This window comes from Anabrus simplex, chromosome 1 (assembly GCF_040414725.1).
Source record: "Anabrus simplex isolate iqAnaSimp1 chromosome 1, ASM4041472v1, whole genome shotgun sequence".
Lineage (NCBI taxonomy): Eukaryota > Metazoa > Arthropoda > Insecta > Orthoptera > Tettigoniidae > Anabrus > Anabrus simplex.
This window is the reverse complement of record NC_090265.1, coordinates 1564938509-1564956473: the sequence shown is the minus strand read 5'-3', so window position 1 is coordinate 1564956473 and position 17965 is coordinate 1564938509. Positions and strand designations below refer to the sequence as shown.

General features: G+C 39.5%; 1 protein-coding gene across 2 annotated transcripts in view; it reads right to left on the bottom strand.

The window, feature by feature from the left end:
- The window catches only part of LOC136858527 (tRNA (34-2'-O)-methyltransferase regulator WDR6), a 274003-nt gene that overhangs the window by 134726 nt on the left and 121312 nt on the right, over positions 1 to 17965 (bottom strand). For both annotated transcript variants that reach the window (XM_068225586.1, XM_068225585.1), the window contains exon 9: positions 7052 to 7218. In XM_068225586.1, the coding sequence (XP_068081687.1) occupies positions 7052 to 7218 (167 nt within the window). The remainder of the gene's footprint in view (positions 1 to 7051; positions 7219 to 17965) is intronic.

The window sequence follows — 17965 nt, the reverse complement described above, 5'->3', positions numbered from 1 at the left end:
TCATACCTTGGTCTACCCCTACCGTTCTTACCACCTACACTTCCTTCAAAAACCAATAGAACAAGTCCTGGGTGTCTTAAGATGTGTCCTATCATTCTATCTCTTCTTCTCGTCAAATTTAGCCAAATCAATCTCCTATCGCCAATTCGATTCAGTATCTCTTCATTTGTGATTCGATCTATCCATCTCACCTTCAGCATTCTTCTGTAACACCACATTTCAAAAGCTGCTATTCTCTTTCTTTCTGAGCTAGTTATCGTCCATGTTTCACTTCCATACAATGCCACGCTCCACACGAAAGTCTTCAAAAACATCTTTCTAATTCCGATATCAATGTTTGAAGTGAGCAAATTTCTTTTCTTAAGAAAGCTCTTCCTTGCTTGTGCTAGTCTGCATTTTATGTCCTCCTTACTTCTGCCATCATTAGTTATTTTACTACCCAAGTAACAATATTCATCTACTTCCTTTAAGACTTTGTTTCCTAATCTAATATTTCCTACATCACCTGCCTTCGTTTGACTGCACTCCATTACTTTTGTTTTGGACTTATTTATTTTCATCTTGTACTCCTTACCCAAGACCTCCTCCATACCATTCAGCAACTTCTCGAGATCTTCTGCAGTCTCAGATAAAATAACAATATCATCGGCAAATCTCAAGGTTTTGATTTCCTCTCCTTGGACTGTGATTCCCTTTCCAAATGTCTCTTTGATTTCCTTTACTGCCTGTTCTATGTAAACAGTGAAAAGGAGAGGGGACAAACTGCAGCCTTGCCTCACTCCTTTCTGAATTGCTGCTTCTTTTTCAAAGCCCTCGATTCTTATCACTGCAGACTGATTTTTATACAGATTGTAGATAATTTTTCATTCTCGGTATCTGATCCCTATCATCTTCAGAATTATAAATAGCTTGGTCCAATCAACATTATCGAATGCCTTTTCTAGATCTACGAATGCCATGTACGTGGGCTTGTCCTTCTTGATTCGATCCTCTAAGATCAGACGTAAAGTCAGGATTGCTTCACGTGTTCCTACATTTCTTCTGAAGCCAAATTGATCTTCTCCCAACTCGGCTTCAACTTGTTTTTACATACTTCTGTAAATAATACGTGTTAAAATTTTGCAGGCATGAGATACTAAACTAATGGTGCGGTAGTTTTCACACCTGTCAGCACCGGCTTTCTTGGGAATAGGTATAACAACATTCTGCAGAAAATCAGATGGGACTTCTCCTGTCTCATACTTCCTGCAAACTAAATGAAATAATCTTGCCATGCTGGTTTCTCCTAAGGCAGTCAGTAATTCAGAGGGAATATCATCAATTCCAGGTGCTTTGTTCCTATTGAGGTCACTCACAGCTCTGTCAAACTCTGACCTCAAAATTGGGTCTCCCATTTCATCAGCATAAACAGCCTCTTCATGTTACAGTACCAAAGTATCTACATCGTTACCTTGATACAACTGTTGGATATGCTCCTGCCATCTTTCTGCTTTGTCTTCTTTCCCTAGAAGTGGCTTTCCATCTGAGCTCTTAATATTCATGCACCTAGATTTCCTTTCTCCGAAGGTTTCCTTGATTTTCCTGTATGGAGCATCTACCTTTCCCAGGACCATACAGCCTTCAACATCCTTGCACTTCTCCTTCAGCCATTCTTTCTTAGCTACCTTGCACTTTCTATCCACTTGATTCTTTAATCGCCTGTATTCTTTTCTGCCCTCTTCATTTCTAGCATTCTTGTGTTTTCGTCGTTCATCAATCAGGTCTAGTATCTCCTGAGTTATCCATTGATTCTTAGTTGATCTTTTCTTCCTTACTAACATTTCTTCAGCAGCCCTACTGACTTCATTTTTCATGACTCTCCACTCTTCCTCCTTCAGCCTTTTCATTTAGTCCTTGTGCAACATGTTCCTTGAAACAATCCCTCACACTCTTTTCTTTCAACTTGTCTAGATCCCATCTTTTTGCATTCTTTACTTTCTTCAATTTCTTCAACTTTAGATGGCATTTCATGACCAACAAGTTGTGGTCAGAGTCCACGTCTGCTCCTGGGAAAGTTCTGCAATCCAACACCTGGTTTCTGAATCTCTGCCTAATCATAATGAAGTCTATTTGATACCTTCCAGTGTCTCCAGGTCTCGTCCACGTATACAGCCGTCGTTTGTGGTATTTTAACCAAGTATTGGCAAGGACTAAATTATGATCAGTGCAGAATTTAACCAGCCAACTTCCTCTTTCGTTCCTTTGTCCCAATCCAATTCTCCTACTGTACTACCTTCTCTTCCTTGGTCTACCACTGCATTCCAGTCTCCCATCACAATTAGATTCTCGTCACCTTTTACATATTGTTTTAAATCTTCTATCTCCTCATATGTTCTTTCAATTTCTTCATCATCCACTGAACTAGTAGGCATATAGACCTGCACTATTGTGGTGGGCATTGGTTTGGTGTCTATCTTGACGACAATAATTCTTTCACTATGCTGGTCGTAGTAGCTTACCCGCTGCCCTATTTTCTTATTCATTATTAAACCAACTCCTGCATTTCCCCTGTTTGATTTTTGTTGATAATTCGGTAGTCGCCTGACCAAAAATCCTGTTCTTCCTGCCAACGTACTTCACTTATACCAACTACATCTAACTTTAGTCTATCCATCTCCCTTTTCAGATTCTCTAACCTACCACAACGATTCAAACTTCTAACATTCCACGCTCCGACTCGCAGAATATCAGTATCCATCTTCCTGATGATCGCCCCCTCTCGTGTAGTCCCCACACGGAGATCCGAATGGGGGACTAGTTTACCTCCGGAATATTTTACCCGGGAAGAAGCCATCATCAGTATATCATTCATACAGAAAGAGCTGCATGCCCTCGGGAGGTAGTTAGGGCTGTAGTTTCCCGTTGCTTTCAGCCGTGTAGCAGTATCAACACAGCTAAGCCATGTTGAGTATTATTACAAGGCCATATCAGTCAATCATGCCTTTGCTGGCAGGATGTAGTGTTTACAGTGCACTATGTCTTCTGGTATGGGCTAGAGCAATATTGTTACTTTCAATGATTTGTCTCTGTCTTATCCTTGACTTTGACAAGATGAAAGTGACTGAGGTATGAGCGATGCTAGTAATGCCATTCCTTATCCAGCCAGTCCCTGCTATGAATGGTGTGAAAATGTTGCTCATAGGGTCAGTTGGTGCATGCATTTCAGTGGGCTTGGCAGGCTCATATGTAATAGCAACTTCTGGCTCGGTGAGGACAGCAACGGGAAACTACCTCACTCCTCATTTCCCTAGTACGCCTCTTCAATGATGCCTAGGCCATTTATGACAGCTGATGGCGGAGCTGTTGAGGATCCAACCAGCCTTCGGGCTGAGGACTAAACATACATACATCAGTCAATCATTTAGACTGCCGCCCTTGCAACTACCAAAAGGCTGCTACCCCCCTTTCGATGAACCATTCGTTAGTCTGGTCTCTCAACAGATACCCATCCGATATGGTTGCACCTGCGGCTCGGCTATCTGCATCATTGGGACACGCAAGCCTCCCCACCACGGCAAGGTTACATGGTTCGCAGAGGAGCATTTATTCTATAAAATTATGTTCATTTGATACATAACTTGCGAGGCAGGGTGTGCCACGTGTAAGTGGCCTTTTCCTGTAGTTAACATCCGCTAATATGCAGGTTCAGCAGAAAAGATTGTTCTAGAAGCTCCTTGTAATTGGCCAAAATAACAATGTTCCTTATTGGGCAGTAATTTAGCATTTTTCATTGGTGAATGTGGCAATCTGGAGAACTGTTACTGGCTACTTGTGATTACATGATTTCCTGTTTCGGGCTCCTCGTGAGAGCTAAGTGTACTGTCCGCGTTTTTTATTTCGGATCACTTCAGAGGACGGATGCATTTTGCGTCCATCCCGACTTGGGTCCCCGGTCTCTCATGGTAAACGCTATGTTACTGCCTTTTAATTAATTTAAATTCATTCTTTTGTTTCGGCTTTTTCTCATTTAATGTAACTTTCCATGGTAATGTAAAATTTTCTTTTGTGTGTCGATGTTTTCCTCTAGATTTCCACATTCACCAATTTTAATTTATTGAATGATTGTACCTCGATTGACAGCCATATCAGCATCTTAGTTTTTGGAGGCAATTCTCTTTTCAGACTTAGAATTCAGTAATTTAATGTAAATGTAACTTTCTCTCTTGAATAGGGATATTGTATGTCATATTAAAATTTTGATTTTATCTGAGATTGCCTGACGTCATTCAGTGTCGATTCTATGTTGGAGTTAATATCCTATTGTCCGAAGAGCTTGATTGGATTACGGGTTTTGTTTTTAAGTTCATTTAAATATTTTTTATTTAAGTGCTCTAAACTGTCACCTACTATTTGTCATTTGTCTGCTTGTTTTGATTTTGTAAACATTCTCATTTTGTTAATAATTAATAGTTTGAGGATGATTACGAGAACCTTTTCTTCCCCATAACATCATACTTTCCCACGGACCTATATAGGGCTCCTTCCACCTTCCACGTTATTCCATAGTTGTCGTTTATTAGACCTGCAAGTTATGTTTACCTCGCGTATGGTTTGATTTTGCGTATTTTGATAAGTGAACCATCTAATTTCCCTGCCTAGATGTGAAGCAGCCGCTATATCGATACTTTTCTAATTAATATTATTATTATTGTTATTATTTTGTGTACGCGCTAACGAACAGGTGCTACAATTACCATCCGTGGGTAAGGGAGTAATATTCTTTTCACTGGAAGAAAGGAAACGTGTGGATCAGTAATAAGAGAGGTATGTCATCCAGACAAAGGACAGAAGCAATTAAAATGAACTGTGATGTCACCCCAGTTCGATCTCTCCCTGAAAGGAGCCTTAATACTGCACCCATAACACTAACGCCCTAATGGCAATGTGAATATATCTATCTTAATTCCATTTATTTTACATATAAGAATTCAGCCAGCATCAAGTTCAGTAAGAGCATTACACTTGAAACTTGGCAGAGACCCCCTCGTGGTAATCCTAAGCCAGCAAAAGCTGTTACGGTCACGTACAGTGTTTGCAATTATAGTGTAAAGTGTCCTCCAATAAATGCTAATAGGCCAACGAAAGACACTCTCACCAAGCTTTCTCACGGGAAAGGAAATCTCTAGAACTAAGCGATGGTTGGGATGAAAGACGGAGAAGGACGATGGAGAAATAAGGATAGGATATGCTCAACACCCCTTGAGAAGAGTGGTTACGTCCAAAAATTTGAACGTCAAAAAGATGGCCAACCAATAAGAGTGGGGAAATTTCTTAGAGCCCTGTCCAGTGTGAAAAGATATTCAGTTCATTTTAACAGGTGAAAGTTTCTTACACGCAAACTCAGTTACTCCTCACTGCCAGTAATTTATAATAATTTGTGCGACAATCATTGTGCCTACATGTTATCTGTTTAATTAAATATGTGAACGTGCAACATAAGAAAGTATCTGTGCTGAGAACTTCGTTCCGTAAGATGACACAACTTCCTCCCATACATTTTAGCTCCGCCTGCAATTCACTCTCACTGTTTCCCCATATTAGTAGATCATTTGCAAGCAATGCTGCTTTCATTCTTCTCTCCCCAATGGTCTGTGCTACCTTCTGTATCATCCATCACCACTATAAATAGTAGAGGTGAGAGGGCGCAAAAAAAAAAATCCTCATTAACCTTGAGTCTCGGTAGTAGTGCAGGCAGACGGCCTGACGTTCTTTGGAATTACCAGCTGACCGAGTAATTTGTCCTAGTGCCTGCTTGTCTTCTGTTTATCCTCACAGTGTAAAAATTAGATATAACTGGTTTCAAGAAAAGTGTACATCAAGAGCCTTCCTGACACTTCCTCTAAAGCATTGATACTTTGTCAATATACGAATGTTTCATCTAAACAGTGTTATGTGGCTGAAGATGTTGATAATATACAAAACATGTACCACTTTTAACCAATAAGTTGCCTTAAGCAATTTAGTGTATCGACAAGGTGGAAAATAAAAAAATACTTAATTGTGAATCTGTTTAAGTGCGATACGGACCATGAAGCTGATTTTATGTAATTAACAACCATTATTGGACACGTTATTTACACATTTATTACGAAAATATTTTCTCTTTCATTTCGAATTATCTTTACAGAACAGCATCAGATGGGTATTACTGATCGACTCAGACATCGCCTTCGAATGTCGACGAGAGAACTCGCTAGTGCACATAGCGAGGAAAGGATGCCGAAGGTAATCAATCACATGCAATATCACTGCTGGGGTGCATAAATATCGGTAACGGAAGAAATAGTCGCTATAACGGAGTTCTCGTTATATGCTGTACTCGTTATAGCGGACTTACTGTAATACTGTAATTCGGCTATGGTCTATCAAAGGTACCGTCCTGGCATTCACCTGGAATTGAATGTGGGAAACCATGGAAAACCATTCCCAGGACAGCCAAGGCGGGATTCGAACCCACGCTCTTCTGAATGCAACACACTACTAATTCACTGATGGTGAATTTGAAAATGAAACCGGCGCTCCATCGGAAGAAACAGTGACTCATGGAGAGGCAACAATGCAGCTGGACAAATTGATTGCCTATTTATAATCCTAGACTGAAACCACACCGGCAGAACTGTTGTTAGTAAATCGTCTTTGTGTTCGTGCTGCACGCAAACGCTATACAAATGTAAAACAGAAAAAACTCGCACATTATTTTAGTGCATAAAACAGAGTCATAAATGTAAGAAAAGTGTTCTTATATTTTTTGTACAATTGAAAAAAGGGTATTACTGTACAATTTATGTTAATAGATTATATAACATCTACTGTATTTGTTTTTTAGTTTTTCCGGATTATCCGGATTTTCGATAATCCAGATCAACTCCATTCCCACTTAATCTGGATAAACGACGTTCGTGTGTATGTTGAGGTGCTTTTATAAAGATTCCACATTACAATTGCAAATAACGTGAGACAGAAATAAAAGTAATAAAAAGTAATAAGCATAAATAATGCAATCGGTACAAACCATTTCTTTCTCAAACGTGGAGCCAGTGGATAGAGAATATACATGAATACTGCCTGCTCGATCACCACAGAGAAAGCAGGTGTCAATGAGAAGAGCAGATGTGAGCCAACGTTCTTTGCATGGTGGTAAAAGGAATTGATGTGTTCTTTCAAGATTGCATGACCCTCCTAGCAAGAAAAACAAAAATAAATATCAACAAATAAAACAAACAGTACTAAATCACATTTGGCAAAATTATGTGCCTATAGATTCACATTACAATACAGTATAATGTCAGTATTTCTGTATATTAATGACTTAAGAACCGCTGAATTATTGAAAATGGCACATTACTGGATGCAGGGTATCATTTAACGTATTTGATAGTATACTAGAGTGAATTTACAATGCACTAAGAATCAAAGAGTCAGCATGTTGAGAAGTTATAATGGGATTTCCATCACCAGTTTCTCTTTGTAAGACAATGGATAGATGCATCATTCAAAAAAAAAAAAAAATCTTGATAAAAGCATATTAGAAAAAGTGCTTGTGCTCAAATCTCTTGTGCCGGGCTGAGTGGCTCAGACGGTTAAGGCGCTGGCCTTCTCACCCCAACTTGGCAGGTTCGATCCTGGCTCAGTCCGGTGGTATTTGAAGGTGCTCAAATACGACAGCCCCGTGTCGGTAGATTTACTGGCACGTAAAAGAACTCCTGCGGACTAAATTCCGGCACCTCGGTGTCTCCGAAGACCTTAAAAAGTAGTTAGTGGGACGTAAAGCAAATAACATTATTATCAAATCTCTTGAAGTATAATTTAAGTTCAAAATGAAAATCAATTCAGGTATGAGTTACATTCATATTAAAAGAACTAGCATATGTATCTGTGCTTCGCTACGGTATTCTACATTGTACACGGATATCGAAGTAAATACTGTGCGTGCAGTAAATAAGATTGTTTTAAAATTGCATGTCTCAAAGCGTTATCTGAGAAATACCATGGGGAGGTCCCGATACTTTGTTTCCAATGTAAAGTGTGGGTTGCGGAGTTGTGATGATAACGACAGGCTCACTTGCCTACAGCCATTCACAATCGAGTTGAGTTTACATTATAATTGCAGGCCCCATTGCCTACTGCACGGACACAATCGATTTGGGGAGTTTTCGTTACAATAGCAGGCCCACTTTCCTACTTCCAGACAGATTTCAGTTGAGGAGTTTTTATTATAATGGCAGGCAACTTCCCTACTACCAGTCGAAATTGAGTTGTGCAGTTATTATATTGATAGGCCCCTTTTCCTACTGCCAGTCACACCAAGTTGGTGAATTTCCATCAAAATAGCAGGCCACTATGCATAATGCCAGTCATATTTTAGATGGGTACATTTGTTTATAATGGCGGGCACCCTTGCCTACAGCCAAACACAATAGGGTAGGGGACTTTCAAACAAAATTGCATAATCCCTTGCCTTCTACAAGTCAAATCGAGAAGTGAATTATTCATTACAATGGTAGGCCCCCCTTACTAATGCCAGTTACACAGGAGTTGGAGAAGGACCCCATTCCTACTGCCAGTCAAAGTCGGTGTGGGGAGTACTGATTACAATAGCAGACACACCCTTTCTCGATCACTACAAATCGACATCAATGAATATATATAGATCGACATACAGAAGTATATGCATGTTTACAGTATTGCAGACCTTCATTTACAGATTAACTGCTGCTGAACGGTACATCATATCGACAAAGGATTGCACCATAAGACGCAGTATTTAGCGGCCTAAATGGCTGGTCCTATGATATTTTCTTGCATGTCATCTATTCATCGGTCAGATTGAGTTAGAAACGTTGAAGAGGTTGAAATTTGTGTAAGATTATCTTACATTGCATTACTTTTTGGATAATTATGTGACAAAGCATTTGGCTCATATATGGGTACTGGGAGGGCCAATGTTCGTGTAGAGTTTGATGATTCTATCTTTCCTGTAAGTGATTGAAAGTATGAATTATGCAGGTAAATAGTCCAAATTTACTTAAAATCGAGAAAAAGAGATGAATCTATCGTATAAGGGATACAGATACGACAAAAAGTCATAAGACCAAGGTTGAAGATCACTCCAAATTCAACAGAGATTGTGCCATCCGTTATGTCATAGGACTTCCCGTTTATCCCACGAAATACCATGAAACGAAGGTCCGCACCATCACTAAAACTGACTCCATATTTAAATATTCTTCGCGGATAAAAAGTGAAAAATTTAAAGATCTTGGAAATTTTCCATCCGTGACAGGCTAAAACATGTAATTTTGCCAAATTTCAATTTTCTTCCTCGTCTGGCAGATTATGCCGCAATCTGGATTTTGGGTGAGCAGAGTAAAAATTAGGACTTTCAGAAAACTACACCAAAAATATGCAGATGGTCATTAATACCCCTCAAATGGGTAGCTGTACGAAAATTACACTAAAATAGTCAATGTACAGGCACACATAGTCGTTACGATTTTATTTATATAGATAAGGAATCTGCTCCACGTACAACACATTTTGGGCTATGTCCGCTGGACTTAACCTGCAAAACCGACCATTCGTGATATCTCACTTATTAATCCTCCTATCGAAAAATTGACATGAGAAAAAAGTTTCAGAAATGGATTTCCATTAAGGATTGTTCATTAATTTCGGATGTGCATATTTCGAGGGAGTGCAAAATCATGGTTCCAGTTTTGGACAAACCCCCAGTAAATTTAGTTATGCAGATAGAATATTTGCCCTAAAATCTACTCAAGGACAGGTGGATTCTAAATATCAAGTTTGGTAGAAATATATTCAGTAGTTTTCTACTTATGAGAACTCATGCAATCAAACAGACAAACAGACACCAAAGCTAATATGCAGATGGTCATTATTACACCTGAAACAGAAAGCTGGATGAAAATTTTGCCAAAATAGTCAATGCACAGACACACGGTCATTACGATATGATTTATGTAGATAGATACGGAATCTGCTCCACGTATAACACCTTTTGGGCTATGTCCCCTGGACTTAGCCTGAGAAACCGACCTTTCATGACATCTCCCTTTTTAATTAGAATTCGAATTGGATTTCCATCAAGTTTGGTCGATTTACATTCTTGCACTTTACATTGAGGGAGAGTAAAATCACCATTTCATTTCCCTATTAAACCCCAGCCCATTCAGGGAAATCAAAATGGTATTGACCTTCAAAGCTACCCCTGGACAGGTGGATGCTAAATATAAAGTTTGGTTCAAATATCTCTAGTAGTTTTCAAGTTGTAAGAAATACGCTTTACACGCACCCGCTCGTGTTAATTCCAGTGGGACCTGTACCGGAAACGATCCGTTAATGATATCTCCCTTATAAATCCTGGTATCAAAATGATGCACATGAGAATAAAAGGTTTAGAAATTAATTTCCATCAACGCAGGTAGGTTTCTATTAAGTTTGGTTGTGTATATTTTGAGGGAGTGCAAAATCACGGTTTCGATTTTGTATAAATCCCCAATTATTTCAGGGATTTAGAAACAATATTTGCCCTAAAAACCTACCTTGCCCTAAAAACCTACCTAAGGACAGGTGGATTCTAAATATGAAGTTTGGCAAAAATATATCCAGTAGTTTTCAAGTTATAGACAGACAGACAGACAGACAGACAGACAGACAGACAGACAGACAGACAGACAGACAGACAGACAGACAGAGAGACAGACAGACAGACAGACAGACAGACAGACAGACAGACACCGAAGAAACCTACCCTTGGACAGGTGGATGCTAAATATAAAGTTTGGTTCAAATATCTTCAGTAGTTTTCAAGTTGTAAGAAATACGTTTTACACGTACCCGCTCTTGTGTTAAGTCCAGTGGGACTTGTACCGAAAAACGGTCCGTTAATGATATCTCCCTTATTAATCCTGTTATTGAAATTATGCACATGAGAAAAAAAAAAGTTTAGAAATTAATTTTCATTAAGGCAGGTAGATTTGCATTAAGTTTGATTGTGTATATTTTGAGAGAGTGCAAAATCACATTTGGTTTCGTATAAATCCCCAGTCAGTTCAGGGATTTAGAAACAATATTTACGCTAAAACCTACCCAAGGACAGGTGGATTCTAAATATGAAGTTTGGTGAAAATATATCCAGTAGTTTTCAAGTTATAGAAGGACAGACAAACAGACACCAAATCTAAAAATTATGTAGATGGTCATTATTACACCTGAAACGGATAACTGTGCAAAAATTTTACCGAAATAGTCAATGTGCAGACACACAGTCGTTACGATTTTATTTATATAGATAATATTGGCACTTGTACCAGAATATGATTATCAAATATAATATAAAAAGCTGATTACTTTAAACTGTTATATACTTAAAAACTACACTGTCAAATTTTAAATGAGGCGTCATAATTTATACTTACTAATTCATATCACTCTGACACAGATAGGTCTTATGGCGACGATGGGATAGGAACGGATCAGGAGCGGGAAGGAAGCAGCCATGGTCTTAATTATGGTACAGCCTCAGCATTTGCCTGCTGTGAAAATGGGAAAACACAGAAAATCATCTTCAGAGCTGCTGACGGTGAGATTCGAATCCACTACCTCCCGAATACAAGCTACGTGTCCCAAGCCACTTGCTCGGTCAAATCATATTTATTACACCATTAATTATTAAATGAGTCATCATATAAAAGAATTGGTGCCTTCTGTGTATATTTATATGCTTACAACCTGTTCCATCCATCACGTGGTGATAAGGGAATGTATCCATTAACTATATCAAGTGGAGGAATTTAAAACAGCATCAAAGATTCTCTTAAGTGTCATATAAAGAAAGACAGGAACATTGAAAGGAACACTTAATATGATAAATACAATGATAGGTTAGTGTGGAAAGAGGGAGAAATGCAAAGATGATCTCCACATCTCTGCAAGCCACCATCTTCAAACAGATTGCTTCTCTCTTCAAAGATCCCAGTCCATCTACATCTATATCTTCTCAGACCCTGATATGTACATTTCCACTTCCCAATTTTATGAGGAGGGCAGGCTTCAACACTCACTGGGTCACCTTCATGGATCTACAGTCCTAATACAGGAAGTGCACGATAAGAAGAACACTAGATAAACACAGGAAAAGAGAAGGGACAAAAATAAGGATGAGCACAGGTGGTAAAAAACTAGGAACACAGAACAAACACAAAAACAGAAAAGGAACCTAGAGCACAGGTGGTAAAAGACTAGGAACACAGAACAAACACAAAAACAGAAAAGGAACCTAACAGGTCAATATAAGTAATGGAAAGGAACAAACAAGTGAAAATGAGGTCATATATAAGACAAAAAAGAAGAACAAATTCGTCCACCACTGCGGAGCTCAACATATCCACACGCCTTTCTTCTCGCGTCAATCGGAGGATCTTGGCCATGTTGTTAGAAGAGTTGGTGAGAACCTGGAAAAAATGGTGATGCAAGGAAAAGTCAAGCAGAAGGACAGCCAGCAGATGGTTAGATGATCAAATAAAAAAGATCACTGGTCTGCCTGCCTTTTCAGTGGCTTCATAGAGAGGCAGAAAATAACAAAACATGCAACATCATGGGGTCACGATACTCAGGAATGAGTGAAACAACTGACAATGATGATGATAATAGGAAGATAGAAACATTAAAAGGAACATAATTATAACATGATAAATGCAATGATAGGTTAGTGTGAAAATAGGGGGGGGGGGGGGGAATGTGAGACGCAAAAGGAAAAAAGACAATCCCCACATCTCACAGTGCTGCCTGCGTAAGAAGCCTATATGGGTCTCAATAAATAATTCAGGTCAGTACAATTATTCAAGCCAGTTAAATAAACGAATCCATTCAATTCTAAAGTAGTTCTGATCACTAACCTTATACAGTAACTCCTTGATTTTAACATTATTTCCATATCTAATCTTCACCATGTTCATGGCACACTGTCTACTCCTACCCTGACATTATTTTCAAAAATTTGTTTATAACCTGAAATATTCAGAAAGTAATATCTCACATTGATACCTAAAGACTGTATAAGGTAAAGAATAAAACTAAACCTCTAGATCATAAATATCTGTATCATTATTCATTGCATTAAAATATAGCTGGCAGTCTATGGCTAGTAAGCCTGTATCTTACCCGGAGGGTCTGAGTTTGATTTCTGGCCAGGACAGGGATTTTTACCTGATTCAAGGTATAATTAGTCCATGTGAGAACAATTTGGGAGCTATCTAATGGTGAGATAGTGGCCCCAGTCTAGAACATCATGAATAATGGCTGAGAGGATTCATCATGTTGATCATGCTTCATCTTGTAATCTGCTGGCCTCCAAATTGAGCTGCGGAGTAGTGATGGGACATTCGATTCATTTGATTCTGTTCACGTTACTGAATCGATACAGTGATCCGATTCATTGCACATTAGTCACCTCTCCTACTGCATCTGTGTAGTATGTACTGGTAAGACAGCAGCAACAGCATTCAGTGCTTGCTGCTGCCATCTGGTCGTCATACTATTAACTCCTTTCTTAGAAAAAAAAATGCTAGTCACTCTAATACATCGAAGGTTTCCGGCGACGCAGGATGGGAAAGGTCTAGGATTAGGAAGGTAGCAGCCATGGCCTTAATTAAGGTACAGTCCCAGTATTTCCTAGTGTGAAAATGGGGAAACGACGGAAAACCATCTTAACGGCTGTCGATGGTGGGATTCGAACCCACCATCTCCCCAATGCAAGCTCACAGCTACACCATACTAACTGCACGTCCAACTCGCTCAGTCATTTTTTAAAATATGTATTTTTCTAACAGCTGAGGATTTTTTTTTAAATCGACATGTTTCGTATAGGCTACCCAAGATGTACAGTAGCCCGCTGGTTTTCTGATTCAACATACTGTTGGTTAAGTTATTGCATCAGTCGGCTCACGTACCGTCCACATATGATTGAAGTCTTGTGCAACGATGTAACGTACAAACTGAGAGAAAACTGAGCCGTTCTTCCCAATATAAAACAGGTACTTTTGAGTGGTCATGAGCATGACTCATAGTCATAGGGCAGGCTAGAGTCGAGTTTGATTGTCAAATGTCAACTAAGTTATAGTACTAAGATTCATTAAACTAATAAATAGTATAACCTAATAGCCTAAGTATAACTTACTAGCTACTTCAGAATTATGTTTTGACTACCTTTTTAACACTGCAAGTAAATCCATCTATTATTTAAACCTCCCTGTAAGAAGAGGAAAGTGAATGAAAGTGGGTATTGTTTTCAAATGAGCTGAGCTCGAGAGTCTATTATAGCATATGATTCTTTCAGTGTACCATGGCTTCAGAGGAAGTTCGGCTCCCCGCCAATATCCAGTGTACCAATAATGAACCGCGTGTGTCTCACTGATCCGCGACTGCGGACGATTCTTTCGGTGTGCCATGGCTCACTGTACGTCTCGCTGCAGCGGAAGCTCGGTTCTCCGCCAGTGTCCAGTGTGCCGATAAGGAGCCGTGTGTGTCTTGTGTCTCACTGAGCCATGCTCGTTCACGATTCTTTCGGTGTGCCATGATTCACGGTCTTGCTGCAGCGGAAGCGCGGCTCCCCGTTAACGTCCAGTGAGTGCGCCACTCAGCACTGTCCGCTGGGAGTAAACTGAATCGTACGCCGTGAGCTTGCCGTTCCTGTGAATCGATTCACTTGGACAGTTGAACGAATCGATACACTGCTTCGAATCATGCATTCAGTAGCCAACACTACAGCGGAGGTAGACCAAGGCCCATAAGGGCTACAGCATCTTGTGGTTTTTTTTTTTTGTCGTCGTTTTTTTTTTTTTAAGTGAAAAAACACACTACTGTCATTAATGATCAGACACCCACAGGTCCTAGCTTAAATGAAGTTGTCAGATCAGTATGACAGATGTCTGCCCTTCACCGCTATCACAGCCTCTACCCTTCTAAGAAAACTTTCCGTTAAGTTTTGGTAGATGTCTGCAGGTATTTGTTTTTCCCACCATTCCTCCTGCAACATGGTAAAAAGTTATGTAGCTGTTTTGGGACAGTCTGGTCTGTCTGTCAACTGGCATGTAACTCATCCCAGAGAGGCTTTAGATCAGTGCTTCAGACTGACCATTCGATTTCATTCACTCCTATTTTGACAAACCATTTGGTTATGGCCTTCATGTTATGAATGGGTACACTGTCATGTTGAAACTAAGAAAGGCCAGTTACAAATTGTTGTCAACTGGTAGGTAACACAGAACTGTCCAATAATGGCCGAGAGGTTCGGAGTTTGAGGAACTCAAAAACATGTGGACCAAGGCCAAACAAAAACAGGCCCACAGTGGAAAGAATGCTCTCCATTAAGTAACGCTCATCTGACATTCACCAGGTCCAACCACGACCATCGGACTGCCACAATATGTACAGTACAGTATCCAGTATTCGGGAGATAGTGGGTTCCAATCCCACTGTTGGCAGTCCTGAAAATGGTTTTCTGTGGTTTCCCATTTCCACATCAGGCAAATGCTGGGGCTGTACATTAATTAAGGCCACGGTGGAGAATTCTCTTCTGAGACACAGAAGACGGAATCATAGAACTTAGTAGGGTAATAAAATATATCTGAAAGGGGACGAATTAGGGGAAATCCATAGTATCTGGGAACATAATAGTAACCAAACTCAAACAAAATCACTTCGCATTATCATCACAAAGCATGCAAATATTACTTGGACAACAGAGAAAGCAATTACAATACGACTACGGATAGCCTCTTCTACCATTTTGATCAAACATGACATATTAAAATAAATATATGTATATACATATGACCAATAAAAACAATGCCATAATGTTCACAGCAGCTATCACAACAGCTAGGAATGTGTTCAGTTTAACTTAAATTTGTAGAAAGAGACTAGCATAGCCTATGTCATGGAAATTCGAGCTCCAGTAATAATGCAGAACCTAACTTGTAAACGTTTGTTTGTGTGTATACATACAGAAATGTACATCACTTCAAGTGTACGCCTAAATGAAAAACTGATTTACTACTTAGCAGGCATATCCATTTCTTCAGATATTCCCTTCCGTGAACTGTGTTGGTAGTCACGCAAGTGATATTTACAATCACCTTGATCCTACATGCATTTTCGTTCATAAATTAATGTTATGAACTTTTCAAACATCCATACTGCTCGGAGTTTGTACATAAATATCCGGTAAAATCCCAGCAAGTTGGGAACGTGATCAGACGTACCTAAACGCGCTTATACGCACGACTAACTTGTGCACAGTGTGCGAACCTGCATAGCATTACTAGCGTCGGGAATGTTCATACATATTTGCGCGTGTTCGCATAACGTAATTTCATACGAATACGGATCCAATGTGCACTCAGTCTTATATTCTTCCTTTAGGTTTTGTCCATTCTGGTTGCCTTTCTCTTTCCGCCACGCTTTAAATGCAGTCTTTTTCCTCTTCAGTACCTCCTGGATGTTATATTTCCACCACCAAGTTTCCTTGTCTATTTGTCATTAGAAACTCCAGGGTGATGCCTTACCCTGCTGATACAGTACTTCTGGAATTTCCCCCAGATTTGATCTGGGGTATCATTGTCATTCTCCTGCATGTCCTGGACAAAGTAAGCCCTAGTATCAACATCGAGTGGTTGTGCTGTCTCTTTATCTCACAGCTTAAACCACTTAATCTTCATAGTTGGCAAGAGCTCTCCGATCAAAAGCCTATGCTGAGATGCCAGAAGCTTTCAAGAGAGGACCTTGCAGTCAACAAACTGTCCCAGCAGATCACGGTTGCAGAGAATGTAGTCAATTTGCATACATATGACATTCTCTTCCACTCGGTCTTGCACCACTGATGAGGTCACCATCTTGTATGTTACAAGGTTATAGGGACCCTACTTGCTGATACATCTTACAGTTACTGTTAATCTTGCAGGTTGGTACTATGTAGTCATATTTTTTTTCGCTGTAGACTTATGGGAGCTGGAAGGAAGGCACATAAGCCAGTAGAAAAGAACCTTCTAACAAGAGAAATGTGCAGGAAATGTCTCTTGTGGGCACACAATCATCAGGAGTGGACAGTGGAACACTGAACAAAAGTTCTTTTCTCTGACAAGAGTCCCTTTGCAGTGCAGGGGCAGAGGGTTCAGTATGTGCACTGAGCAAGGAATGAGCCAACAATTTCAGCATATTTGCAATAGACCATTAGGAAAAAACTCTTGAAGAAGATGTTTTGAGAATGTTTCATACATGCACGACTGGGACCCTTAGTATCAGTCAATGGGATGATGGAATCTGATCAGTAATTTCAAATACTGGAAAGGAAAGTTGTTGGTGAACTGCAGAAGTTTCAATATGGTGGTGGAAGTTTTCATCAAGATATGGCTCCTTGCCATACCTCAAATAAAGTAAAGAAACTCTTCAGCGAGAACAATATTCATTATTACAGACTATCCATATTGGAACAATATTCATGTCTCAGAGTGGCCAGGGAACCCCTCTGACATAAATTCAATAGAAAACGTGGGCTATTTGCAAAAAGGAGACTCACAAAACTTGACTGTTCCACAAAAATACACATGACAGAATCTCCAGTTACAGTGTAGTTTCATGATGATGAACTTAAAACATATGTGTTCAAAGCTTGTGGAATCTATGTCAAATCATGTAAAGCAACTTATAAAACAGAAAGGACATATTAGCTGTTAAAAAGTTTAAAGGTATGTATTAGGTGAATAAATGCAAAATATATAAAATGTGTATGTTAACTGTCGTATCCCAAATAATTCACATGGAACTGTACATCAGCTGACATCCTGATAAATTTTCCAGCCATGTTGAAGAGTGAAACAAAGTCCAAAACCAATTTCTTTCTAATTTT